Source organism: Marmota monax, unplaced genomic scaffold, assembly GCF_021218885.2.
Source record: "Marmota monax isolate L192 unplaced genomic scaffold, Marmota_monax_Labrador192_F-V1.1 WCK01_AAM20220418_F8-fsc00017, whole genome shotgun sequence".
NCBI lineage: Eukaryota > Metazoa > Chordata > Mammalia > Rodentia > Sciuridae > Marmota > Marmota monax.
In genome coordinates, this window is record NW_026695241.1 from 7,945,377 (window position 1) to 7,968,716 (window position 23,340).

At 39.8% G+C, this 23,340-nt stretch overlaps 1 protein-coding gene across 3 annotated transcripts in view; it reads left to right on the forward strand.

The window, feature by feature from the left end:
• The window catches only part of Ptpn21 (protein tyrosine phosphatase non-receptor type 21), a 76,532-nt gene extending 61,293 nt beyond the window's left edge, over positions 1–15,239 (forward strand). For all 3 annotated transcript variants that reach the window (XM_046440706.2, XM_046440707.2, XM_046440708.2), the window contains exons 13-19: positions 450–1,900; positions 6,723–6,860; positions 7,983–8,204; positions 10,890–11,018; positions 11,210–11,444; positions 11,822–11,982; positions 12,847–15,239. In XM_046440706.2, the coding sequence (XP_046296662.1) occupies positions 450–1,900; positions 6,723–6,860; positions 7,983–8,204; positions 10,890–11,018; positions 11,210–11,444; positions 11,822–11,982; positions 12,847–12,975 (2,465 nt within the window). In that variant the 3' untranslated portion in view covers positions 12,976–15,239. The remainder of the gene's footprint in view (positions 1–449; positions 1,901–6,722; positions 6,861–7,982; positions 8,205–10,889; positions 11,019–11,209; positions 11,445–11,821; positions 11,983–12,846) is intronic.
• Positions 15,240–23,340: the final 8,101 nt, after the last annotated feature.

Sequence of the window (23,340 nt, forward strand, 5' to 3'; positions counted from 1 at the left end):
TTGGGTTTCATATTTTGAACCTTTAAGTAGGTAGAGCCACCCCAATCTTATAGATGAGGAAGCCAAAGCTCCCAGGGCCACTCATAGTACAAGAGAAGCCCCAGGTCATTACATTTATTTATATATTTGTTTATTTTGCTGTACTGGGGATTGAACCTGGGGCACTCTACCATTAAGCTACATTCCCAGTCCCTTTTTATTTTTTTGAGGTGGGCTAAATTGCTCAGTTGGCCTCAAGTTTGCAATCCTCCTGTCTCAGTCTTCTGAGTAGCTGGGATTACAGGTGTATACCACCATGCCTGGTTGCCCCATATTATTTTATCAAAGATTTTTATAGGCTGCACTGAAAATCCAAATTGAGGGACACTCTCAATATTTGGCTGGTGAAATCAGTTTAATAAATTTAAGAAAATCCTTAAAGTACATTTTAAACTTTTTTTTTTTTCCAGATAACCTCTTTGTGCCCAACCAGAATGGATATTATTGTCACTCCCAGACAAGTTTGGATAGAGCCCAAATTGACCTCAATGGTCGAATCCGTAATGGTAGTGTCTATAGCGCACACAGCACCAGTTCCTTAAATAACCCTCAAGCGTACTTGCAGCCCTCTCCTATGTCCTCCAACCCGAGTATTAGTGGAAGTGATGTCATGAGACCCGACTACATCCCCACTCATCGGCACAGTGCCCTGATACCCCCGTCTTACCGCCCGACCCCAGACTACGAGACTGTGATGAAGCAGCTCAACAGAGGCCTGGTGCATGCCGAAAGGCAGAGCCACTCGCTGAGAAACCTCAACATCGGCAATTCCTATGCATACAGCAGGCCAGATGCCCTGGTCTACAGCCAGCCTGAAATTCGGGAGCACGCGCACTTCGCCTCTCCCCAGTCGGCCCACTACCCATTCAATTTGAACTACAGTTTCCACAGCCAGTCTCCCTACCCCTACCCTGCCGAGAGGCGGCCCGTGGTGGGCGCTGTCAGCGTGCCCGAGCTGACCAACGTGCAGCTCCAGGCGCAGGACTACCCGGCTCCCAACATCATGAAAACCCAGGTGTACCGCCCGCCGCCGCCCTACCCGTACCCAAGGCCGGCCAACAGCACCCCAGACCTGTCGCGCCACCTCTACATAAGCAGTAGCAACCCGGATCTCATCACCAGGCGGGTCCACCACTCGGTGCAGACGTTCCAGGAGGACAGCTTGCCCGTGGCCCATTCCCTGCAGGAGGTCAGCGAGCCCCTGACGGCCGCCCGGCATGCCCAGCTGCAGAAGAGGAACAGCATCGAGATCGCGGGGCTCACGCACGGCCTGGAGGGACTGCGGCTCAAGGAGAGGACCATGTCGGCCTCTGCCGCAGACGTGGCGCCGCGCACCCTTGCCGCGGGCCCCCAGCCCGGCGTCTTCGCTGAGCGGACTAAGCCCGACGAGCCCGAAGAGCAGGAAGGTGGGAGATACGGCCACAAGAAGTCTCTCTCGGATGCCACCATGCTGATACACAGCAGCGAGGAGGAGGAGGAGCTGGAGGAAGATGGGGCGCGGGCCCTCCTGGCACGGCCTGAGCCCCGACCTGAGCCCCGGCAGCCCGCAGCCTACGCCCACGAGCCGCTGCCCGGCTGCCCCTGTGCGGCGGGCACCCCGCTGCCAGGGCCTCTGCATATTCACGAGCCCAAGCCCCACGGGGCAGAGGCGGAGCAGAGGGCGAGGGAAGGTGGCCACGTCCACGCAACTGTGGAAGCCCGGCGGCCCCGAAGGGACGGGCTGCTGACGCCCTCCATGTCCGAGTCTGACCTGACCACATCTGGGCGGTACCGAGCCAGGAGGGACTCTCTGAAGAAGAGGCCGGTGTCAGATCTGCTCTCGGGGAAGAAGAACACTGTGCAAGGGCTCCCGCCCCTGGGGGTAAGCCGCCTTCGAGCAGAGGGAGAACCGGGCCCTGCACCTGCCCTCCACATCTGCCATGTGGCTCCCGCTTCTGATATTTCTTGGCTGTTTTTATTTTAACATCTACCTCCCACCCCATGTTACTTTATTTTTGTCTTATTTAAAACATAGTTGAGTTTATCTGTGGAATTAGTAGAGACTGATTAGAGTTTTAGTGGTTTTGCTAGAAATAATAAATTGGATGCAGTGAGAAGGCTCTTTGGAATGGAAGAATGAAGGAAATGTTTTAGTAATGTGTGAAGGAAAAGAAGGTTAAGATTTCATGACTTTAGCACACCTTGATTTGCTAACTGCCGGTTGAAAATATGGTGAAGTGCTGCAGCACCCCAGGGCTCTCTCTTTTCCATTGCTCAAGTGATGTCTGGGAGAAGCCTACAAGGCTGTTCTCCTAATTCTTAATCAGAAGGTCAGAGTCTGTGAATACAATTTGAATTTCTTGGCCATGAATGGGGAATGGCAGTTTGTTAAGACAAAAATCCCCAAAAGTGTCTTTAAAAGAAAGGTTAAGTGAACTGAGAATTCCTATATTCCTTGTAGAGAATGGCAGCTCTTTGCTGTTCAGTATAAGAAATAAAAATGATTAAGCACTTCTTTATTTGTAACAAAATGTAAAGAAGCCTTGTTAACCTTTTCAGCTGTTCTCAAAGAAATGTGCTGAGCACTGCATCTTTGCTGCCTGTAGTTTACAATAAGCCTATTGTGATACTCATTTTATAGATAAAGAAATAGACACTAAGATATTAAGTAGCTTCTCCAAGGTCATATAACTAGTGACCTGGAATTTTTGTTTTTTAATATTTTTTAATTATACATTCACATAATATATTTATTTTGTTTTTATTTTATTTTTATGTGGTGCTGAGGATCGAACCCAGTGCCTCACATGTGCGAGGCAAGTGCTTTGCCACTGAGCCACAACCTCAGCCCTAAAACATGGGAATTTTAAACCCATGTTTATATCTATAGCCTCTCATCTATACTGTTTGGCATGGAGGTATACTGTATATAATATTTTACTGAGTAATAATACTTGCTTGTTGAAGCTTTCTTATTTGTCTGTCCACTGAAACTTTCTGCGTTCTCAACCTTTGACTGAGCATTTGTGACTCAGTCTGTACACTCTAAATCATCTTGTTGCATTACTCTGGCATCCAGCTCCTCATGGCCCACCTTGCTCTCCTCATCCCTGGTATCTGAACCAAGCCAAAGTGATGTGTAAAGTCATTTGCCACCAGGGTCTTGGCAGCAGGGACTCTCCTCCCTCATCTGGGTTAAACTATACACTCAGATCCAGGGTCCATCTCAAGTATGGTTCCAGTCTAGTGTATGAAAGCCTCAAAAATACTACAAACATCTCAGTGGGCAGGAGAAAACTCAAACACTATTATAGTGTTTATGTGAAATAGATCATTATGTATAGACAGAAACTACCTAAAAACTACCACAGGTTTAAATGTGTTTTATTTTTATGTGGTGCTAAGGATCGAACCCTTAAATGTGTTTTCTTTTAATTAGTTTGGGTTTGAATTTTAAGATTATTTTTAATTTTTCCTGAGGGTACAATCCTTTTTTTTTTCTGTAATGTAAAGTCTAGTGTCTCAAGAGGACCGAGGTTGAGGGTATAGGCTGACTATTGATCTCAGAGCAGGGATAAGGGGTTTCTGTGGTAGCTTCACCCGAGCCCCTGAGCCAACAGGATGGACTCTTCTATTACAGTAAGAGATATCACTCTTTTTATGTGTGACCCAAGTACTTTCTCCAAATGATATTTGTTTTTTGAGTATAGCCCAGTAGTCAAGCCTAGATTATCCTTGTTATGTTTTAAATGGAGCCTGGCAGTTTCATCTAAATCGGAGGTCTTTGGTTCTCTTAAAATACAAATTTTCTCTAATTAACTTTTAAGACCTGTAATACTGATAAAATGGTGCAACTGGATTATGCTTTTAGGCTGTCCCCACCACCCCTCCTGCGACCCTTGCATAAGGATTTCACTTCCTCAAAGAAAGTGGATAGCAGTTGTGGTCAAGAGGAAAGAATACCGATCCTAAGCCTTGGGTCTAAGTCTAGGCTTTGCCATTTGTTAGTTTTCTGTTTGGTTGGCTGGACCCTCAAACTTCAGCTTCTGTATCTGTAACCCAGGGACAGTCTTTCTGCTTTGCCTATTTGCTTCATAGAATAATGTCCCACTTGAGGTTAGGCATGCAAAATTGCCTTCTGAATTAAATGATTCATCATAACTAATTTCAGTGAGAGATTTTTAAAAATTGTTTTGACACTGATTCCTCAAAGACACAGTTGTGTGAACTTGGGCAAGCTGTTTGTTCTCTCTGTGACTCAGTTTTCTTATTTGTAGATGCTGACCCCAGATGAAGTCCTGGCACATCAAAAGTGCCCAGTCAGTAATAACTTATTACTGTGAGGTTGCATCATACATTTTAACTTACTACTAATTTCCCAAAAGTAGAAGAGGCCAGCCTCTTGCTAAATCCTCTGACCCCTTCATGGTAACATGGGATTGCCATTATCTTGCATAATTGTTACAAAAAAATATCAAATAGACTAATGTGAATTAAGGTTAAAAAGGTTTAGTATTTAAAAGCACTAAAATAAATTGCAGTCAAGAAGGACCATTTTAGAATTCTGTATCTGTCTGCCTCCACCTCCCGGGACTTGATTATTATCTCAAAGGCAGACTGGTTTGGGTACTTATACATCTACATAAAGATCTTCTCTTTGATGCACCCTTTAGTCTTGTGCAGTAGTTCTCATGTAAAAAAATCACTGTGCAGATCATGCATTTGAAACCATGTACTTGTCCTCTCAGGGCTAATTAAAGGATATTCAAGGCTAGTTTAGACTTTCTTCAAGTCTTTAGAACTAACCTTATAGCCAATTAACTTTATCCAGCCTAGAAGTACTGGAGCCAGCTTATATACTGGCTAACAGGAGCTGACTATGAAGTTTTCAGGAATCTTGTGAGCTAGTTGATATCACATTGGCAGTTTGAAATTGGCAGTGATAGGAGTATTTATACTACAGAAATTGGTAAGTTCAGATCAGAACTTTTTCCTCCAGAGCCAGTTGTTAAACATTACCAGCACACCACTGTTTTCTGCACACATTAGAATCATGAGACTTTAGCCAAAGCAGGACTTTTAATCTGTGTGTCTCTCTGTATCCATCTTTCTGTTTGATGAAGCTTAGAGGGGAAAAGTTGACTTCCTGAAGGATGTTAGTCAGAGGCTGGACTTTAACCCAGGACTCTACCTCTTCCTAGTTCAGATGCCATTCTATGGGAAGCTCATGATCAAATACGAATTATAAAATTAAAAATTATTTCAGTTGCCAGGCATAGTGGTACATGCCTGTAATCCCAGTGACTGGGGGTGGGGTGGGGGTGGGGTAGGGGTGGGGGCGGGGCGCGGCTGAGGCAGGAGGATCCCAAGTTTAAGGCCAGCCTCAGCAACTTAGTATGACCCTGTATTAACAAACAAAAAGAGCTGGAGATGTGGCTCAGTGGTTGAGTGCCCCTGGGTTTTATCTCTGGTACCCCAAAATAAACAAACAAATAAATAAACAATTATTCTAGTTAACTTTTCAAGATAACTACCAGTCATATTCTCCAATTATAGTAGCAGTCTTTCAGCATTTTTTTCTCCTTACCAAAATGTCCTTTTTCTTTGTTCTTGCTCTGTTATTATGATCCTGGGGTTTTATGGCCTTTTTTAGGCTGATGGAACTGGAGTAAAGTCATTTGTAAGACAGAACAGAGAAAACCTTTTCTTTAAAATTGGGACTACTCTCCTTATAATTATTATGGCTTCCAAGGAGGTATAGGATATCCAAGGAGATAGCATTCTTAGATTTATATACTGTCACAAAGAAAATCATTAGTATTAATAATAACTTTAGGGAGTACCTGTGTTTTGGAGGTGAAATTTTGTTGATGTTCTCTTTTACCCTATCTTCCTGATAGAGATTTCAGCAGTTTTATTTTCCTTGTTTCACATTGTGGCCTTTCTTAGGAAGTGTGATGACACATCCCAGGTCACACAGTTCTGCAACAGAATGTAGAATAGGATGTGGGAAAAAAGGGAGCTGCCGCAAAAGGCATTCAAGTTTTTCAGGATTATATATATTTTTTTTCTGGATTTTTTTTTGGGGGGTACCAGGGGCACTTAACCACTGCGCAACATCCCCAGTCCTTTTTATGTTTTCTTTTGAGATAGGGTCTCACTTAGTTGCTTCTGGTCTAGCTAAATTGCTGAGGCTGGCTTTGAATTTTTAATCCTCCTGCCTCAGTCCCCTGAGCTGCTGGGATTACAGGTGTGCACCACCATACCTGGCCTCTTCAGGATTTTTAAAATTTACATTTAAAAAATATTGTGAAGGTTTACTATAATTAGATGATTGCCTTTTTAAAGTTTTTTTTTTTTTTTTTTTTTTGGTGGACTGCTGCTGATATTTTGTGTCTTTTGAAATTTGGGAGTTCTATGAAAGAATGCTGCTTGCCTTGAGCCTCACCTTTCATTGCAACAGAGCCTTGTAACCAACTGAGTTTCAAAATCTTGTATCTGAAAGACTTATCAGGGCCTTGGCCTTGAAAGGAATGTCTTCCTCCTAATGTTTATTAAACAAATGATTTGTGAAGGACTGAAACCTCTCCTCCTTTGGCAGAGGAGGACACTCCCTTTGTCACCAGCCTTCAGCCCATTGAGATTTCTTTTCAAAGGACTGTATTGGTGTATATTTCATATATACATGTAAATATTTTTTATAGGGAATGAAAAAGACTCGAGTAGATACAAAAAAAATTGGTCCCCTTAAATTGGCTGCTCTCAATGGACTCTCCTTGTCTCGATTGCCTCTACCTGATGAAGGAAAGGAAGTATCCACCAGAGCGACAAATGATGAAAGGGTATGTACATGCAGGATGCCCTGGCTTTATACCTTCTCTGGGGCAATTGGTGAATACTGCAAAAATGCCTTTGTGAGACGTCAATGAAATTTGTAGCATAATTTAATAATCATTAAATGAGTGTTAAAGAACTTTCTCATCTAGGCCACAAAATTGGGCGTATGTACAGCTTATGTCTTAATATCTAGTCTCAGCCTTGAATGTTGGTTTCCTGTTGTTTGTTTCTGTTCTGTACCTTCTGCAAGCCATTTGGGGCAGGTTATTGATTTTTGATGGCCTTATAGTGAGAGGATCTTTACAAATGTGTATGATTATACCTAGGAAAGAAAACAAACATTGACTGCTTTCATCATATTGAAAATCTATCTCAAGAGTAAATAGTTACTAAATTTTTCAAAACTTCCTTTGTGAGACTAGGGTATTTTTTATGAGATTTTTATGGTATAAAAATCAGACAGGCATGAAAATTCCTTACAACCTGATCCTGGAGATCATTGACAACATTTACTACTGTTTTGAGCATTTTTTTTTGGTGGGGGTACTATGGATTGAACTTGGGGGCACTTGACTACTGAGCCACATCCCCAGCCCTATATTTTATACTTTATTTAGAGGCAGGGTCTCACTGAGTTGTTTAGCACCTTGCTTTTTGCTGAGGCTGGCTTTGAACTCAGCCTCCTGAGCTGCTGGGATTACAGGCATGCGCCACGGCACCCGTCCTGCTTGGAGTATTTTTATGTGCCATTTATAAATCTTAGAATAGTTCACAGATGTTGGAACTGATTGTCCTACTCTGGAATTCATTTTCTCCAGGAGAATTCTTTTTCTTAACATGGTACAAAATTGACCATGGATTTCAAAACAAGCTCAACAAATTTCTTTAGGCCATTTTTCAAATTTAAGCAGCATTTTGCATTGTGTATGTTACCAAGAAGAATATGTCTTTCGTTCTTTTAATCCATATTGTTATGGCTTGCTAAAATTTCAAGTTTGGTTTCATGTAGAATTTTCAAAATTAGATAATACTAGATCTGAAGCAGAAAACAGATTTTAAATGTACAGTTAAAATGCAGCTGTGACATGTGAATATATTAATTTTATTCCACATACTCTATTTTGCAGTGTAAAATTCTGGAACAGCGGTTAGAACAGGGAATGGTATTCACAGAATATGAAAGAATTCTTAAAAAACGACTAGTTGATGGAGAGTGCTCAATAGCCCGACTCCCAGAAAATGCAGAAAGAAATCGATTCCAAGATGTCCTTCCCTATGATGATGCAAGAGTGGAGCTTGTCCCAACCAAGGAGAACAACACTGGTTACATCAATGCATCACATATCAAGGTGAGAGGAACATCTAGGGTGATAAACGGCACATTTAACTTGGGGTTAAATATTTAAAAATTATATTCATGTGTTCTAAAAACACCCCAGTTTTGAACCATTGTTACAACTATGTCATTACATTGTTACAGCTGGAGAATCCCATATACCAATGCTAGATAAAAAGTGCTTATCAGAGCCAAAGTGATGCCTAATACTCTTTCCTGTAGGAAACCACTCTGCCCTCATGTTGGTAACAGGGTGTGGGACATGTTATTCGCCTGGCTTTAGAACTTTGTCCTGCTAAATCTGAAGACTTTTTTCTGGCTCATAAATTCGCACAGAATCTGCTGAATTGCTAGTTTTCACCTCGTCATACACCTGCATTAGCTTTTTTGGGGGGCGCAGGGGCAGAGGGATAGGATCTCACTAACTAAGTTGTACAAACTGGCCCTCAGTTGGGATCTCCTGCCTCAGAGTCCTGAGTCACTGGGATTACAGGCATGTGCCGCCACACCTGGCACTTTGTGTGAGATTTTATGTAACAAATGTGTCTGGGCTTTTGATGGTATTAACAAAAAGCATTCACTTCTGTATATTGATCAGATCCATGTTGCACAGTCTACATCAACAGAAACAGAAACTGGGCAAGTCCTCGTTATTTGTTCAACATAGCACTCTTTCTTTGTGACAACAGAGAAAAAGCTGCTAATAAATATAATCTCATATTGTATAAGAAAAATCTTTTACTTCTGGAGGTGCCATCTATTCTCTTTGCAGTCTCCCTGTGATCATTTTTTAAATATCACTTTAAAGAAGCCCTCTTTTTCCTGGAAACAGTATAATGCCATTTAACTAGGGTAATGTTATAAGCATTAAAATGGAAAAAATGATTCATAGCAGGTGGCTGAATAAGACAGATGTTCTTTCTCCTCCATTATTGTACCCTTGTTCATGCTGGCTCGATTCAAATCTTTATTTTGGAAATAGAAATCTCCTTATAGTGAGTGAAATAGTAAGTGTCTGTGGTCAAATGTTGATTTTCTTGAGTTTGCAAGTCATATTTGAAAAGAGAGCAATCTGGTACCTAAGGATTTCTGGAGATCTGGCTACATGTATGCTTGTTGGTACCCTTAAAAGGTTTTGAGGAATCTATACACATACCATTGTTGTGTTTTTTTTTTTTTTTTTTTTTAACAAAGCTATCATGTACTCAGAAACCAAGCATTTCTTTGGAATAGTTCATCCTGTTTCTGACTGGATGGATAAGAATTGAACAATGTTGTGGGTCTGTAGGTTTATTTTAAAGATCTCTAGCAGCAACCTAAAGAATAGTTGAAAGACTAGGGGTTTCAGAATTGGCTAGCTCAGGGTGATTCCTGATCTGCCACTCACCATTGGCAGGACCTCAGTTGATTCATCTCTAAAAAAAGGAGCGTGATGCCTTTACCCCACAGATTTCCCATTTGACCGCTGTTGCAACCTGTGCCCAGCTGCACGCCAGCCTCCGAGAGGTGCTCAGTGAAAGGATGTGGAGCCAGGGCTGTGACTGGCAACCTCAGATGAGTGTGTGTGTGCAGCAGAATTTGCCCAGGATTTTATGTTTAATGCATGCTCAGAAAACTGTTACCATTGTCACAAAACATCAGTCACGTTGGAACAGTGGTGGAGTGCTTGCTAGCACTATGAAGCACTGGGTTCATCCTCAGCACAGCATAAAAATAAGTAAATAAGATAAAAATAGGCTGGGGTTGTGGCTCAGAGGTAGAGCGCTCGCCTAGCATGCGTGAGGCACTGGGTTCCATCCTCAGCACCGCAGAAATATAAAATAAAGATATTGTGTCCACCTATACTAAAAAATATTTTTAAAAAATACATACATATATATCAGTGGAGCTGAGATGTAATCCAGTTTCCCAGACTACAAATCCAGTTATTACTCTGTTATATTAGACTGTACTCAAGGATGTTAGTTTAGAGGTAAGACTACCTTATGTAGGAAGATAGCCTTTTCCCTAGAAATCTCCTGTTTAATTTAGGCTTTTGCTTAATTGTGAATGTTTTTTTCAATGTACTTATTATTATTATTATTTAACCAATACTAGGAATTGAACCCAGAGGCACTACACCACTGAGCTATATCCCTAGACCTTTTTATTTATTGTTTTGAGACGGGTTTCTCTGAGTTGCCCAGGTGGGCCTTGAAATCATGATCCTCCTGTCTCAGCCTTAAGAGTGGCTGAGACTATAGGCATGTATAATGATGCCTGGCAAATTTAGTGCTTAATGAGGGAGAATTTTTGCGTACTGTGATGTTGATACTTTTTTTACAAGAGGAACTAAACTATTGCAGCAGTAATAGCTGCTTACTGTTTACTTATTATTTGCCAGGCACTATCTATGTTGATTCAGTCCAAACAGCAACCTTCTGAGGGTAGGCAGTATTTTTATTTTCTAGGTAAGAACAGATTGAGAAATTAGCAAATTGCCCCAGGTCACATAGATGTTACATGAATTCACTGCACATACCTTATAAAGGTGCCAATAATGGAAGTTGTATTGACTAGAAAAAGATTAACATATAAGCCTTTCATTATTCTGCTGGGGGATCCAGTTCACTTTTTTAGTACTACCATGAACACATACACAGATACGTATGTTATATACACACAGAGTAATTTTTTTTTTTTACTTTTTTACTTTCAGGTCTCTGTCAGTGGAATTGAATGGGATTATATTGCCACACAGGGGCCATTACAGAATACCTGTCAGGATTTTTGGCAGATGGTATGGGAACAGGGAATTGCAATTATAGCAATGGTGACAGCAGAAGAGGTAAGTATTCATTTCTCTTAATTGATTTTCTCAGCCTCCAAAGAGCTGTTAATGTGAATTACATGGCTTTCTGACCTTTTTGTGGAAAGGGCAGAGTAGGATTGTAGTTCTGAGTTTTAGTGCTGCCTGGGTGAAGGGCATCTGTGTAGCTATATTTTGTGCCACTCTTTATCTGTGCGTGTCTTTAACAGGAAGGTGGAAGGGAGAAGAGCTTTAGATATTGGCCACGACTTGGTTCCAGGCACAACACTGTCACCTATGGAAGATTTAAGATCACAACCCGGTTCCGCACAGACTCTGGCTGCTATGCCACCACAGGCTTGAAGATGAAGCACCTTCTCACGGGGCAAGAGAGGACAGTGTGGCATCTCCAGTACACAGACTGGCCTGAGCATGGCTGTCCTGAGGACCTCAAGGGATTTTTGTGTAAGTGTCTTGTTCTCAGGACAGCGTTCTCTGGCCAGAAATGAAGATGTGTTTCTGAAATGTTTACTTTGTATTGCCTCGCATAAGCTTTGGACTTCTTTTGGTAGGGAGGTTACCAGGGCTGTTTTTAAAGTATAGTTCAGTGCTGAGTGGAATGCCACACCTGTCTCTTAGTGAGTGTCCTCTATATGTCAGTTGGGGATGAGGAAATTGGAGGTACAAACATTTCTACAGTCCCAGCCAAGGCTTGAGATTGATTCATGGTACTTTATGCTGTATTTATCTGCAGGCTTAGGGAAATTGAATTGGCAGTCTGATAAGCCATAATCCCCAAGTATTTTTCTATTTCATTGATTTTTTTTTTTTCCCCTCTACAGCATACCTTGAGGAGATCCAATCTGTTCGACGTCATACAAATAGTACAAGTGAACCAAAAAGCCCCAACCCTCCTCTGCTGGTCCACTGCAGTGCTGGGGTAGGAAGAACCGGTGTGGTCATTTTGTCAGAGATCATGATTGCTTGTCTGGAACACAATGAGGTGATGACTTTGTGTTAAGCCCGACCTCTTTTGGTGGGGAGAATAATGAATGGGTTGGGAATAAGGCTGGGAAGGAGAAGGGCGTAGTGACCTAATAGCTCCCCGCACCCCCTCACCCCCTTTATAGCATTAGGGATTGAACACAGGGCCTCCCACATGCTAAGCAACCACTCTACCACTGATTTACCTCCCCAACCTTTTTACAATTTTATTTTGAGGCAGGGTCTTGTTAAGTTCCCAGGCTGGCCCCAAACTTGTGATCATCCTGCCTGAGCTGAGATTATAGGTGTTTGTCCTGGTGCCTAGCTAATAGTTCTGTTTGAACATATTTCTTGGGACTTTGGTAACCACAAGATGTTATTCAGTGTTCTCTGCAAAAGGCTTTTTCTTCTTAAAAATTCTCAGTACCTTTTAGTATACTAAAGACTGAAACATCATAGAAATAAGTATGGCTGTTTAACTTTAACTTTGTTTTACACATTTTTTTCCCCTAAATATGAGCTCAGAACTCTGTTTTTCTGCAATACCTGTTAATGTTTCAAGGATACTTAATAGTGGTCATTGATCCCTGAGGGAAATGCTGAGCTGGATACTGATAGCACTTAACACTGTGTTTTTGTTGAATCTTGGTATCTGGTGAAATATAGTGACTTAGGTGTAACCAAAATCAGTGAGGAACACCTAGGGAATGTCTGAGACATAATCTGCATGAATGTTTTATTTGTAGTTGAAACTGATCGAAGACGCTAAGCTAGACGAGAGATTGCCCATCTCCTAACCAGGTTTACGTTATGGCAACAGCTTCCCCTGTGCTTTGTTTCCCCTGGGGAGTACGTTCCCTTCCTCACTGCTGCTCTCCCGCAGGTCCTGGACATCCCGAGAGTGCTGGACATGCTGAGGCAACAGAGAATGATGCTGGTGCAGACCCTCTGCCAGTACACGTTTGTGTACAGAGTTCTCATTCAGTTCCTGAAAAGCTCCAGGCTCATCTAAGCTCCCAGACCTTCTCACGGGGACCCATCATGGGAAGCGTTTACAGCTAAAACAAAGTGCTTACCTAACTCATACTTTCTCCTGGACACCTGATCGGCACCGAGATCCATCACGACTGGCGGTGCAGTATGAATAGTGGCGCGCATGAGGCTGCAGAGGGGCTGGGACCTGGGAGAGGTGCAGAAGAACAAGGACTCGGTGCTGAGGGTGTTGCCTGGTCTGTCCAGTTTGCAGTACTTGCACACATTTTGGAGATTGTAATTTTTAAACAATTCTCTATTTTACGGAAGCTATGCTGGGCAATTCTGGCAATCATTAAGGCGCATAGATTTCTATCTTGTAGATTTGTATCTTAAACTAGTTTTTGATAATGGAATTTTATGTAATGACTAAAATATTTAGGGGTTTTCTTAGCAAGAAACTGAACTTTCTGTGGGGAAGATCCACAGACTTGAGTGGTTCTTGTATGATTTTGTATTTAAAACCATATTACTACCTTTGTTATTTAAAACAATAACAACAAAACCTTGGGTACTTAATGGGTTGGACACTAAGCCCAAAACTCTAAAGAAAATCTATAAGTGTTATTTTGAAACATAGAAAGCATTTTTATATTCAAAAATTTTTTATCGTAAAAGTTCTATATATTTGTACCTTCTATATTTTCCAAATGAGCTCAACTCATGAAGATACTGCAGTGAGTCAGTTAATGTAAAGGAAAGTTGGAATGAAGGCATATTATTTTAAATGTAAGTGAATCAGATTAACTAATTTTTCAGTATTATTCATAAACCTAAATGAGTTTGATTTTATGGGTAAAAAAATGAAGTGAAAAACAGTTGCATAGGATGGTTTTAAGCACTTTTATGTTAAAGATAAAATCTGAGTTTTAATATATGTGTTGGTTGATATTTGAACAGTAACAATGGACATTGTTTCAAAAAGTGTTCCTAAGGGAAGGATTAAGAGTATGTAGGGTGACTAGGACAAGAGTAAGTGGCATGTGATGGTACAAAAATGCAGTATTATCTATACTCAGACTGAAATGCCAGGGTTTAGAGTAGGAACTGGTGAGGGTGGGCACCCATCCCATACTGTCCCTAGTGAAGTCAAGTCCTGTCACTCTCAATGGCTTACTATTTCCTTGGAGTTGTCCTACCTAAATCTGTATTTTTTTTTTCCCCACAAATAATTCAGATTTATATTATCATTAAAAGAAGACCTTAAGAGGCTTTCTGTTGGTTTAAAGTAGGGAATTATTATTAATAATTTTACCTCTTCTCCCAAAACCATAGTCCAAACTTGTGGGGCCACCAGAAATTGCTGCAGTGTTCAGAAGGTACTTGAATTGTAGCTCCTTAATCTCCTCACTTCAGTCCTTCGGTCAGTGTTAGGTACTTAGTGCCCCGGCCCTTCCCATTTCAACACCTCCCACTGGACAGCCAGGCTGAGCTGAAGGGGAGAGTACTGTCCTGGGTTCTGGCTGAAGTGGCCTTATTCAGCTGCTGTTGAGTAGGTGAGGGCAAATCGGTACATTTAGAGTCCTCTCCTTTTCCCTGAGGCTAATTCCTCATAATGGAGAGATCTAAAATGTTAAATCTAGGGTTATTTCCCCTAATTACAATATTTTGGGCATTGTTCTGAATCCAATCTCCCTCCTGAAGTGTTTTACTGTTGTGAACACTGTGTGTCATCAGCCATGAGACAGGACTTCCTACATGAGTGTGCACCAGTCTAACTGATTTATCCAGAAACAGCTACCTACGGGGGGCATTCAGAGGGTACTAATGACAGTGGATATTGAAAGTGGACACACTTCTTTCTTAGGAACCAGAGATCAGTTTTAAATCTCAAATTGTTTTAAAAGTTGTGGTTAAAGAATAATAGACTGAAAAGAAAATATTCAGAAAGAGCTTCCCAGATGATTACGTTCCATCTCCATATTGTATAAAAGATGACAATTTTTTTTCCTTCCAATGGTACGTTTTTAAAAAATGCTTCCTGTCAGGCTTACATTTTTGAAGTATCCCATTGACAAGAACAACATATTGTAAAACAAAGATCTAATTAAAGAGTAATATATGATACATTTGTGTTTCTGTCATAATAATTTGATAAATAAATTTCTTAAGAGGGCAAAATTTTATTGTTTAAATCTGTCACTCTTACCTCATGTTTGACATTACTTCTAAGAGCCATGTAATTTTGAACTTTTAATTGCAGGTAGCAAATATGAATTTCTGAATAAAAATAAATCTACATTATTGGAGTTTGAAATAATGTGTTTTGAAGAACAAACTCTAGAACCTTGAAATTTCATAGATTTAACAATGTCTAAATGAGGCTTATTACTGTCTGCTGGACCTAACACAAAACTTCATGTATCTTAGTGTCTTTTAGTTCCTTGATAGTATTAGTTTCATATCAGAATAACCAAAATGTACATTTCCACAAAAAGTATGTTTTAAATCACTGTTTCCACTGATAAACTTTAGTATCTCTGGCAGTGGCTTTCCTGATTATTAGGGTTTTTTTGTTGAAATTTTCTAGTTGATAGTTTTGAGCACAGAAAGTGGTCATTTCAGAATATAATTTGGAATATTAATTATAGTCATTATTAATTATTTTCTTCTGGAACATCTACTGTGAAACATTCAGAAAGTCCTAGAATTTAGTGTTCAAAACCCCATGGCAGGATTAAAACAGAAGGTGAACCTGTGCTTCCTTAGAAACTTGCAGAAAGAGAAATGTCTAGCCAGAAACACAGGAGGAGGAGCGCAGTGCAGGACTGAGTGAAGCATGGCCAGCTTCGTTTGAAATGGGTTGATATGTTAATGTTCACAATAGTAATAATTGAAATAAATGTAAAATATACCACTATGTTAAACTGGAGGTAGGCTGCAACTTATTAAGAGCAGGTTTATTATTTGAGATTTGCATGAACAGATGGAAACTGGAATTGATTTTATTATAATTTTTCCCCAGTTCTGGGGATTGAACCAAGGGCCCAACACATGCTAGGCCAGTACTCTACCTCTGAGCTATATCCCCATTCCTTTTTTATCTGAAGACAGGGTCTAAGTTGCCCAGACTGGCCTTGAACTTGCAGACTTCCTGCTTTGGCCTCCCAAGTAGCCAGGATCATAGGCATGTGTCACTGTGCCTAGCTAATTACAAAATCCTTTCTGCAGTGCTGGGGATTGAAGTAAATCTTTTTTTTAATATTTATTTTTTAGTTGTAGTTGGACACAATATCTTTATTTTATTTATTTATTTTTATATAGTGCTGAGGATGGAACCCCCGGCCTCGCACATGCTAGGCAAGCACTCTACCTCTGAGCCACAACTCTAGCCCTGAAGTAAATCTTTTTAAAATGAGACTTTTGTTGTTGTTGTTCTACACAATATTTTATTTATTTTTATGCGGTGTTGCAGATCGAACCCAGTGTCCTGTACGTGCTAGGCTAGCGCTCTACCACTGAGCCACAACCTCAGCCCTTTAAAATGAGACTTATTTTAAAGGAACTTTCTTGGGTAGAAATTTAAGAGAATTTGCTTTCCAGAAAGAAATTTTTTTCTGAAACAAGCTAAAATAATCTCTTTCCAGTTTGAAGTTTATTAATAACAGGGATAGACATTTTTTTTAACATATTTATTTATTTATTTATTTAGTTATTGGCAGACACAACATCTTTGTTGTTGGTATGTGGTGCTGAGGATCGAACCCGGGCCGCACGCATGCCAGACGAGCGTGCTACCACTTGAGCCACATCCCCAGCCCCAGGGATAGACATTTTTAAAAGTAGAGGAAATGCTGCATTAAGAATTTGCCTGAGGTCGAGCATAGCAGCACATGTCTGTAACCCCAGCAACTCAGGATGTTGAGACAGGAAGATCGCAAGTTTGAAGCCAGACTCTACAACTTAGACCCAAAGCAACAGAGTCTCAAACAATAAAAAGCTGAGGATATGGCTCAGTGTTTAAGCCTCGTGGGTTCAATTCCTGGTATTTAAAAAAAAAAAACTGCTTGAGAAACCATTTCTGAAGCCTTTCAAATTGTTGTAGACAACAGCTAAATTTACCCAACTATTTACAGTTTCTCTTAGAAAATTTGATTTAAATTTTGTGGGTTTTAGGATGGGTGAAATTTAGAAAACATTTGAAGGAATCCACGGGTCATTAAAGTGGCATCATTTTCCGTATATTTCAGGCAGTTTCCAAATAAAAAATTGGCTTTAAAATTTCACTTGTATGTTAAATTGAGAAGTATTACTACTCACCTTTATAAAAATGATACTTTAAGTGGGTATTGACTTTTTGTTTTTTTTTTTTCCCTAAAGCTTATTTAATGCACAGGAAGCCTGACAGGTAAACAGTGGTAACTAAATTGCTTTATTCTGTACTGGAAGAATGTGTGGGCAACTTTTCTCCATACCGCACCCTGGTGGCTAGGTCACAGAATGAATTCTCCCGTGTCTGCCAGACAGTGATGATGGTGGCTCAGAAAGCTGGCTCAGAAAGTCAGATTGGTAAACATTTTGTTACGCTGTTTACCGGTGATGTGATGAGTCCTTGCTTCCCTGAATGCTGGAGTCTAACACCAGAGAAGCACGCAGAGGCAAGTGGAGAGTGCAAAGTGGAAGCTTTATTAAAGGACAGCAGGAAAGACTTCTCCCCCGAGGAAGAGGGGGACCCAAAAGGCGGAATCTGTGGAAGGGGGAGGTCTTCCCTTTTTTATATCTAAGGTCTTCTTTTAGTCCTCCCACATTCCTATCCTTTGTTTCCCTCCATTCTGCAGTGATAGAATGCAGGTGGGAGTTAGGTGGACTGGAGGAGTAATCTGAGCAGGAAGGGCCTGGGGTGGTTTGATTAGCACCTCTCTGTTTACTGGGAGCTACTTTATTAACAGTTCCTTAGGATGGGTTCCGGGCCATTTCAATTTCCCCAGATGCTGTTCTGGCTTCCTGGACTCCACTCTCGATAATGGTCTCCATTTTCTTTATCTTACTCAATATTAGACCCGATTTACCTAACTACAGTAACTACCTATCTTTAAATCTGGCTTCGGTTTCATGGAGAAACTTAACAGAGATGAAGACTTCAGTGTTTTTTTGTAGAAACCTGAGTGATGTGTGGATTGGAACAGAATGGCACTTTGAAGCTAGCAAGAATGCTGCCTATGACTCAGTGGTAGAGTGCTTGCCTGGCATGTGTGAGGCCCTGGGTTCAATCTTCAGCACTTCATATAAATAAATAAAAGATCCATTGACAACTAAAAAATATTAAAAAATAGAAAATGACTGAAATGCGGAAGGGTAAAGAATTGGCAGAATATTCCTCTACCTTTCCTGTTGCAACTTATATATCAGATCCTCCTGCGTTATCACTGCCTTTAAATAGGAAGAGAAAGGGATCCAAGAAGTAAATTTAAGGTCTGAAGCACCTGGCTGAGGGAGTGGTAGTTTCAAGTCAAATACTAGGTCACATACATGTAAAATGATCCACTTGCACATTGTGTTTCCAAAAATGTTAAAATTAGCTATATATATTTGAAAAATTCGTTTCCAAAAATCTGGAGTAAACATTTTCCAATTTTTGATGGGATAAGAAAACAATGGTATCTATATATGTTCAAGCTTGTACTTATTAATATTAAGTACAACAAAGGAATAATTGTGTTTGAACTTCTAACTGTGGACCTTCTCACATTTTGGCTAATGTTCCAAATTTCTGAAAATTACTTAAATATTTTCATCATTTTTTTTGGAGGGTGGGTACTGGGGATTGAATCCAGAGGCACTTTGCCACTAAGCTACATAATTCAGCCCTTTAAATTTTTTAAACTCTAAAACAGAGTCTTACTAAGTTGCTTAGTGCCTCATTCAGTTGCTGCGACTGACCTCGAACTTGCTATCCTCCTGCCTCAGTTTCCTGAGCTGCTGGGATTTCAGGCTTCATCATCATTCTTAAACTTCCATTAAATGACTTTGTGGCCTGTCAGATAAAAGGACCATTTAATATCTACAAAATCCCTTGGTTTTGAGTCCTCAGTATGGTGTCCTGTACTGTCTTAGCAGAGCATAAGTAGCATGATACCTCATAAAAACCCTGAACTAGGTAGTTTTTTAAACAATTAAAAAGTGTCTGTAGTACTTAATTTCGGTTGTCATACCTGAGTACTACTGACATGTAAGAGTACATGCATATTTTAAATTTATACTGTAAAAACTTGTTGAAACAAAAACCTGCAGAATTCACTCATAGGAGCAAAATACATATACTGCCAACGAAATTCAGAAGGTTGGATTATTGACTAGGTTAACCAGAAGAATAATCTGTTAGGCTTTAATTTTTGGGGGTAGGTGGACAAGGCTAGTATGGAGTTAATGGCAGCAGATTTTCCATTTCCATCTGTTCATTCATCAGTTGAGAAAAACAAATGAATTGGAACTATAAACTAATCACTCATTTTTTTAATAAGATGCAAATATCATAGATCAGATTGCTTCCATATGCTGAGAATATGCAAAATTTTTTATCCTGAAAATCAAAGACACCTGAAATTAATGGATCATTGAATGAAACTTTTTGCTATAGTATTTTTTATTAAAATCTCAACCTTAGAATTAAGAGTTCTGGAAGAATTTTGGTATGGTTTTGTATTTTACTGGAACAATACCAGTGCAACACTGATTCAGTCCAACAAACAGGCTGAAAAAAAGTAGATACTCTCTAGTAGCTACAAATTTATTTCTAGAACAGATTTAATAAAAATAAGATTAAAAATAATACAAACTCTTCAAGCCCATGAGAGTCAAACAAAAAAAAGATAATGATTTGCAACTGTTGGTGGTCAGGCTCTGGTGGTTTTATTTGTATAGTTTGGTCTTTGGGGCACAACAGAAATTGAAAAACCATGTAATTGTGTAGAGATGGTTCTTGAAGGCTTTTTTTTTTTGTAGTTGTAGATGGACAGAATGCCTTTATTTTATTTTATATGGTGCTAAGTGCCTCTCACATGCTAGGCAAGCGCTCTGCCACTGAGCTACAGCCCCAGCCCAGCTCTTGATGTTTTTGAAAAAACCTTCTGTTAATACAATCAGATTAGATCCTCTCATATTAGATTCTTAAACAATTTTATACTAAAGGGAAACAGCTTTAATTTCTAGTAGAATTATTAAAAAAATTTTTTTTTATCATTGTACTGGGGATTAAACCCAGGGTCTCACACGTGCTAGGCAAAGTACTCTACTTCTGAGCTCCATCCACAGTCCTTTTAATTTTTTTTTATTTTGAGACAGGGTCTAAGTTGCCCAGGCTGGCCTTGAACGTACGATCCTCTTGCCTCAGCTTCCCAAATATCTAGGATCGCAGGTTTGTAACACTGTGCACTTGAGTTATTACTTTACTAATCAGGATACTCAATCTCTAACACATTAAAAATGGGGAAAAATAAAAATATTTGTCAATATCTCAAGCCTTTAAACTCATATATACTAGTCAAACCTTCCTCACTCAAAGAATGATTGGAATGGAGCTGCTGTTTTGCTTTTTACTGTATTCTCAAGTAATTTTTTACATTCAAATATAGATTTTTAAAAATTTGTAAATGTTAAATTATTGCAAGTTAAAAGTATTAGTTTGTTTTGTGTTCTATAGCAGAATACCTGGGCTGTACAATTTATATTTACTTTTTAGGTTTGTGGAGTCTGGGAAGTCCTGGGTTGAGGGTCCCACATCTGGTCCCATGGCAGAAGGTGGACGGCAAGAGAGATTAAGGCCGAGTGCGAGAGAGGATTGAACACACTTCTATGGATTGAACCCACTCTTCTAAAAAAAAAATACTTGTCTACTTCATGTACAACCAGAGAAGTGAAAAATTCTCCATTCGTGTAATGAATCGAAGAGCTTTCTACTGTCATGTATAACTGATTCAAACTTATTAAAAAAACACACATTTGTGTAAGATAATGACATTGATACATTCATAAGGACAGAGCCTTCATGATCCTTTAAGCCCCTCTTAAAGTTCCTCCTCCCTACACTGCCACATAGGGCACTGTTTTCAGCATATGAACTTTGGGAACATATTCAAACTACACCATTAAGTAAATGTTTTCTATGAAGTTACCTCCATGTTTTAATTGATTATACTTCATAGAGGAAAATATTTACATAACAGTTTCTTTCAGTTCAAATGAAGAAAGAATTATTATCTAAATAGCAAATATATTTTAAAAAATATAACAGATTAATATGACAATATGCCTAACAAAAACAAAATTTGGAAGAAAATTTTTATGAAACATTTTAGAAAGTTGCTCTATAACTTAAGCAATACACTGGGAGTTCTACTTTTTCAAAAGGGTAGTATAGTTGCCTAGTTTACATTGCAATTTTATTTGCTCTTTGTTAATGTAATATTGTATAATCGAGAGCTTAATTCTTATAAACTGTTATTGGTTTATAAAAGTATGTTTAATGAGCAAAAGCTTTAATGGCTGAATGTCATATATGTGAAATGAATATATTATATCTATTTTTGTCATGAAAATAAATATGTGAAGCAAGATGATTTGTGTGTGAACAGTGAATGCAATTAAAGTTACTTTGTTTCCTTTTTTCATTGTAGGTCTCATTGCAATTAGAATTACATTACTTCCATTTCCTCACTGGATTATTTTAAATAATGCCGTAGACAAGAGATGTTTCTTTTAATAATTGCCAATTCCTTATCACATGTCTTCACAATAATCAGTGGAGAGAATACCTTGCCAAAAAAGCCAGCTTCACTAATCAGCATATTTATAGTCCAACTAATATACTTGAGGAATAAGTATTTGTCAACAATATCAACTTGCAGCAGGTCAGTGGAGTTCCTCATTTGGCTCTCCCTGTAGTGGAACTTGTGGATATTTGTTGATGGCCGCTTCATTCATCTTTTGGTTGGGTTGTTGCTGGACAACCAGCAATAACATCTGGAATCTTGTTAGAAATGCAAATTCTTGAACTTCACCCCAGATCTTAAGATTTGAATCAGAAGCAATGGGGATGGATCCCAGAACTCTGCCTTAAGTAGTTCTCCAGGGGATTCAGATGCACATTAAATTTGAGAACCACAACATTAGTAATTTCAAAAGTGAACATTTTCAATATCGATACCAATTTGAGATTCATTACATAGTTAAGCTACAAGAAGTTTATTTAGGGAGCGTATTAGGTTAATGACATTGATAGTTGTGATAGGATGAAGAATGGCACCCCCAAAATGTTCACATCGTAATCCCCTGAATTTGAGAATGTTATCCCACATGGCAAAAGGGACTTTGCAGATGTGATTAAGGATCTTGGGATGGGGAGATGATCCTGCATAATCCAGGTGGGTTTAGAGTAACAGCAGGTGTCTTTTATTTATTTATGTCCCAGGGATTGGAACCAGGAGTGCTTAATCACTGAGCCACATCCCCAACCCCTTTTATTTTTTGAGAGGGCTTTGCGAAGTTGCTGAGGCTGACTTTGAACTTGTGATCTTCCTGCCTGTTATGGTTTGAATGTGGGGTGTCCCCCAAAGCTCACATGTGAGGCAATGCAAGGAGGTTTGGAGGAGAAATGATTGGGTTATAGCCTTAACCTAATCAGTGAATTAATCCCTGATGTGGCTGGAAGAAGTGCTCATTGGGGGCGTGGCTATGGGGTATATATTTGTATCGGCCAGTGGAGTCATTGCTTCTAGATGACCATGTGAGCTGCTTCCCTCTGCCACACTCTTGTGCCATGATGTTCTGCCTTACCTGGAGCCCCAAGGAATGGAGCCTGTTGTTTATGGATTGAGACCTCTGAAACAGTGAGCCCCCAAATAAACCTTTTCCTCCTTTATAGTTGTTCTGGTTGGGTCCTGAAACAATGCCTCACTGCACCTGGCTGACAAGGGTCTTTTGTGAGGTCTGAAAATACTACACAGCTGGACTGGAAGGTGGAGGAAGAAGCTGGAAAAGGTGAGGAAACAATCTTCTCTAGACCCTCCAGGACCTTGACTTTAGGACTTCTGATGTCCAGACACTTTTGTTTTAAAAAGTTGCCATAACCTTTTATAGCAAGCAGCTATAGGGAACTGATAACAACTGTATATTCTTCTCGAGAAAAACCTGAAACTTAATTTAAGGATCCTGAAAGGACTAGGTGAATTACGGAAGTTTCATGTCCAGACTGCTAGGTGTTTTGCATCAAAACCAGAATTCCCAAAACAACAAGATTGGCCTTGAAGCTAAATTTTCCTTACCCCAATCTGAAAGTAACTTTTTCCTGGCCTTTGAATTAAACCTATGGATTTGCTACTTCAGGATATGCCATTGGTTACTGCTTCCA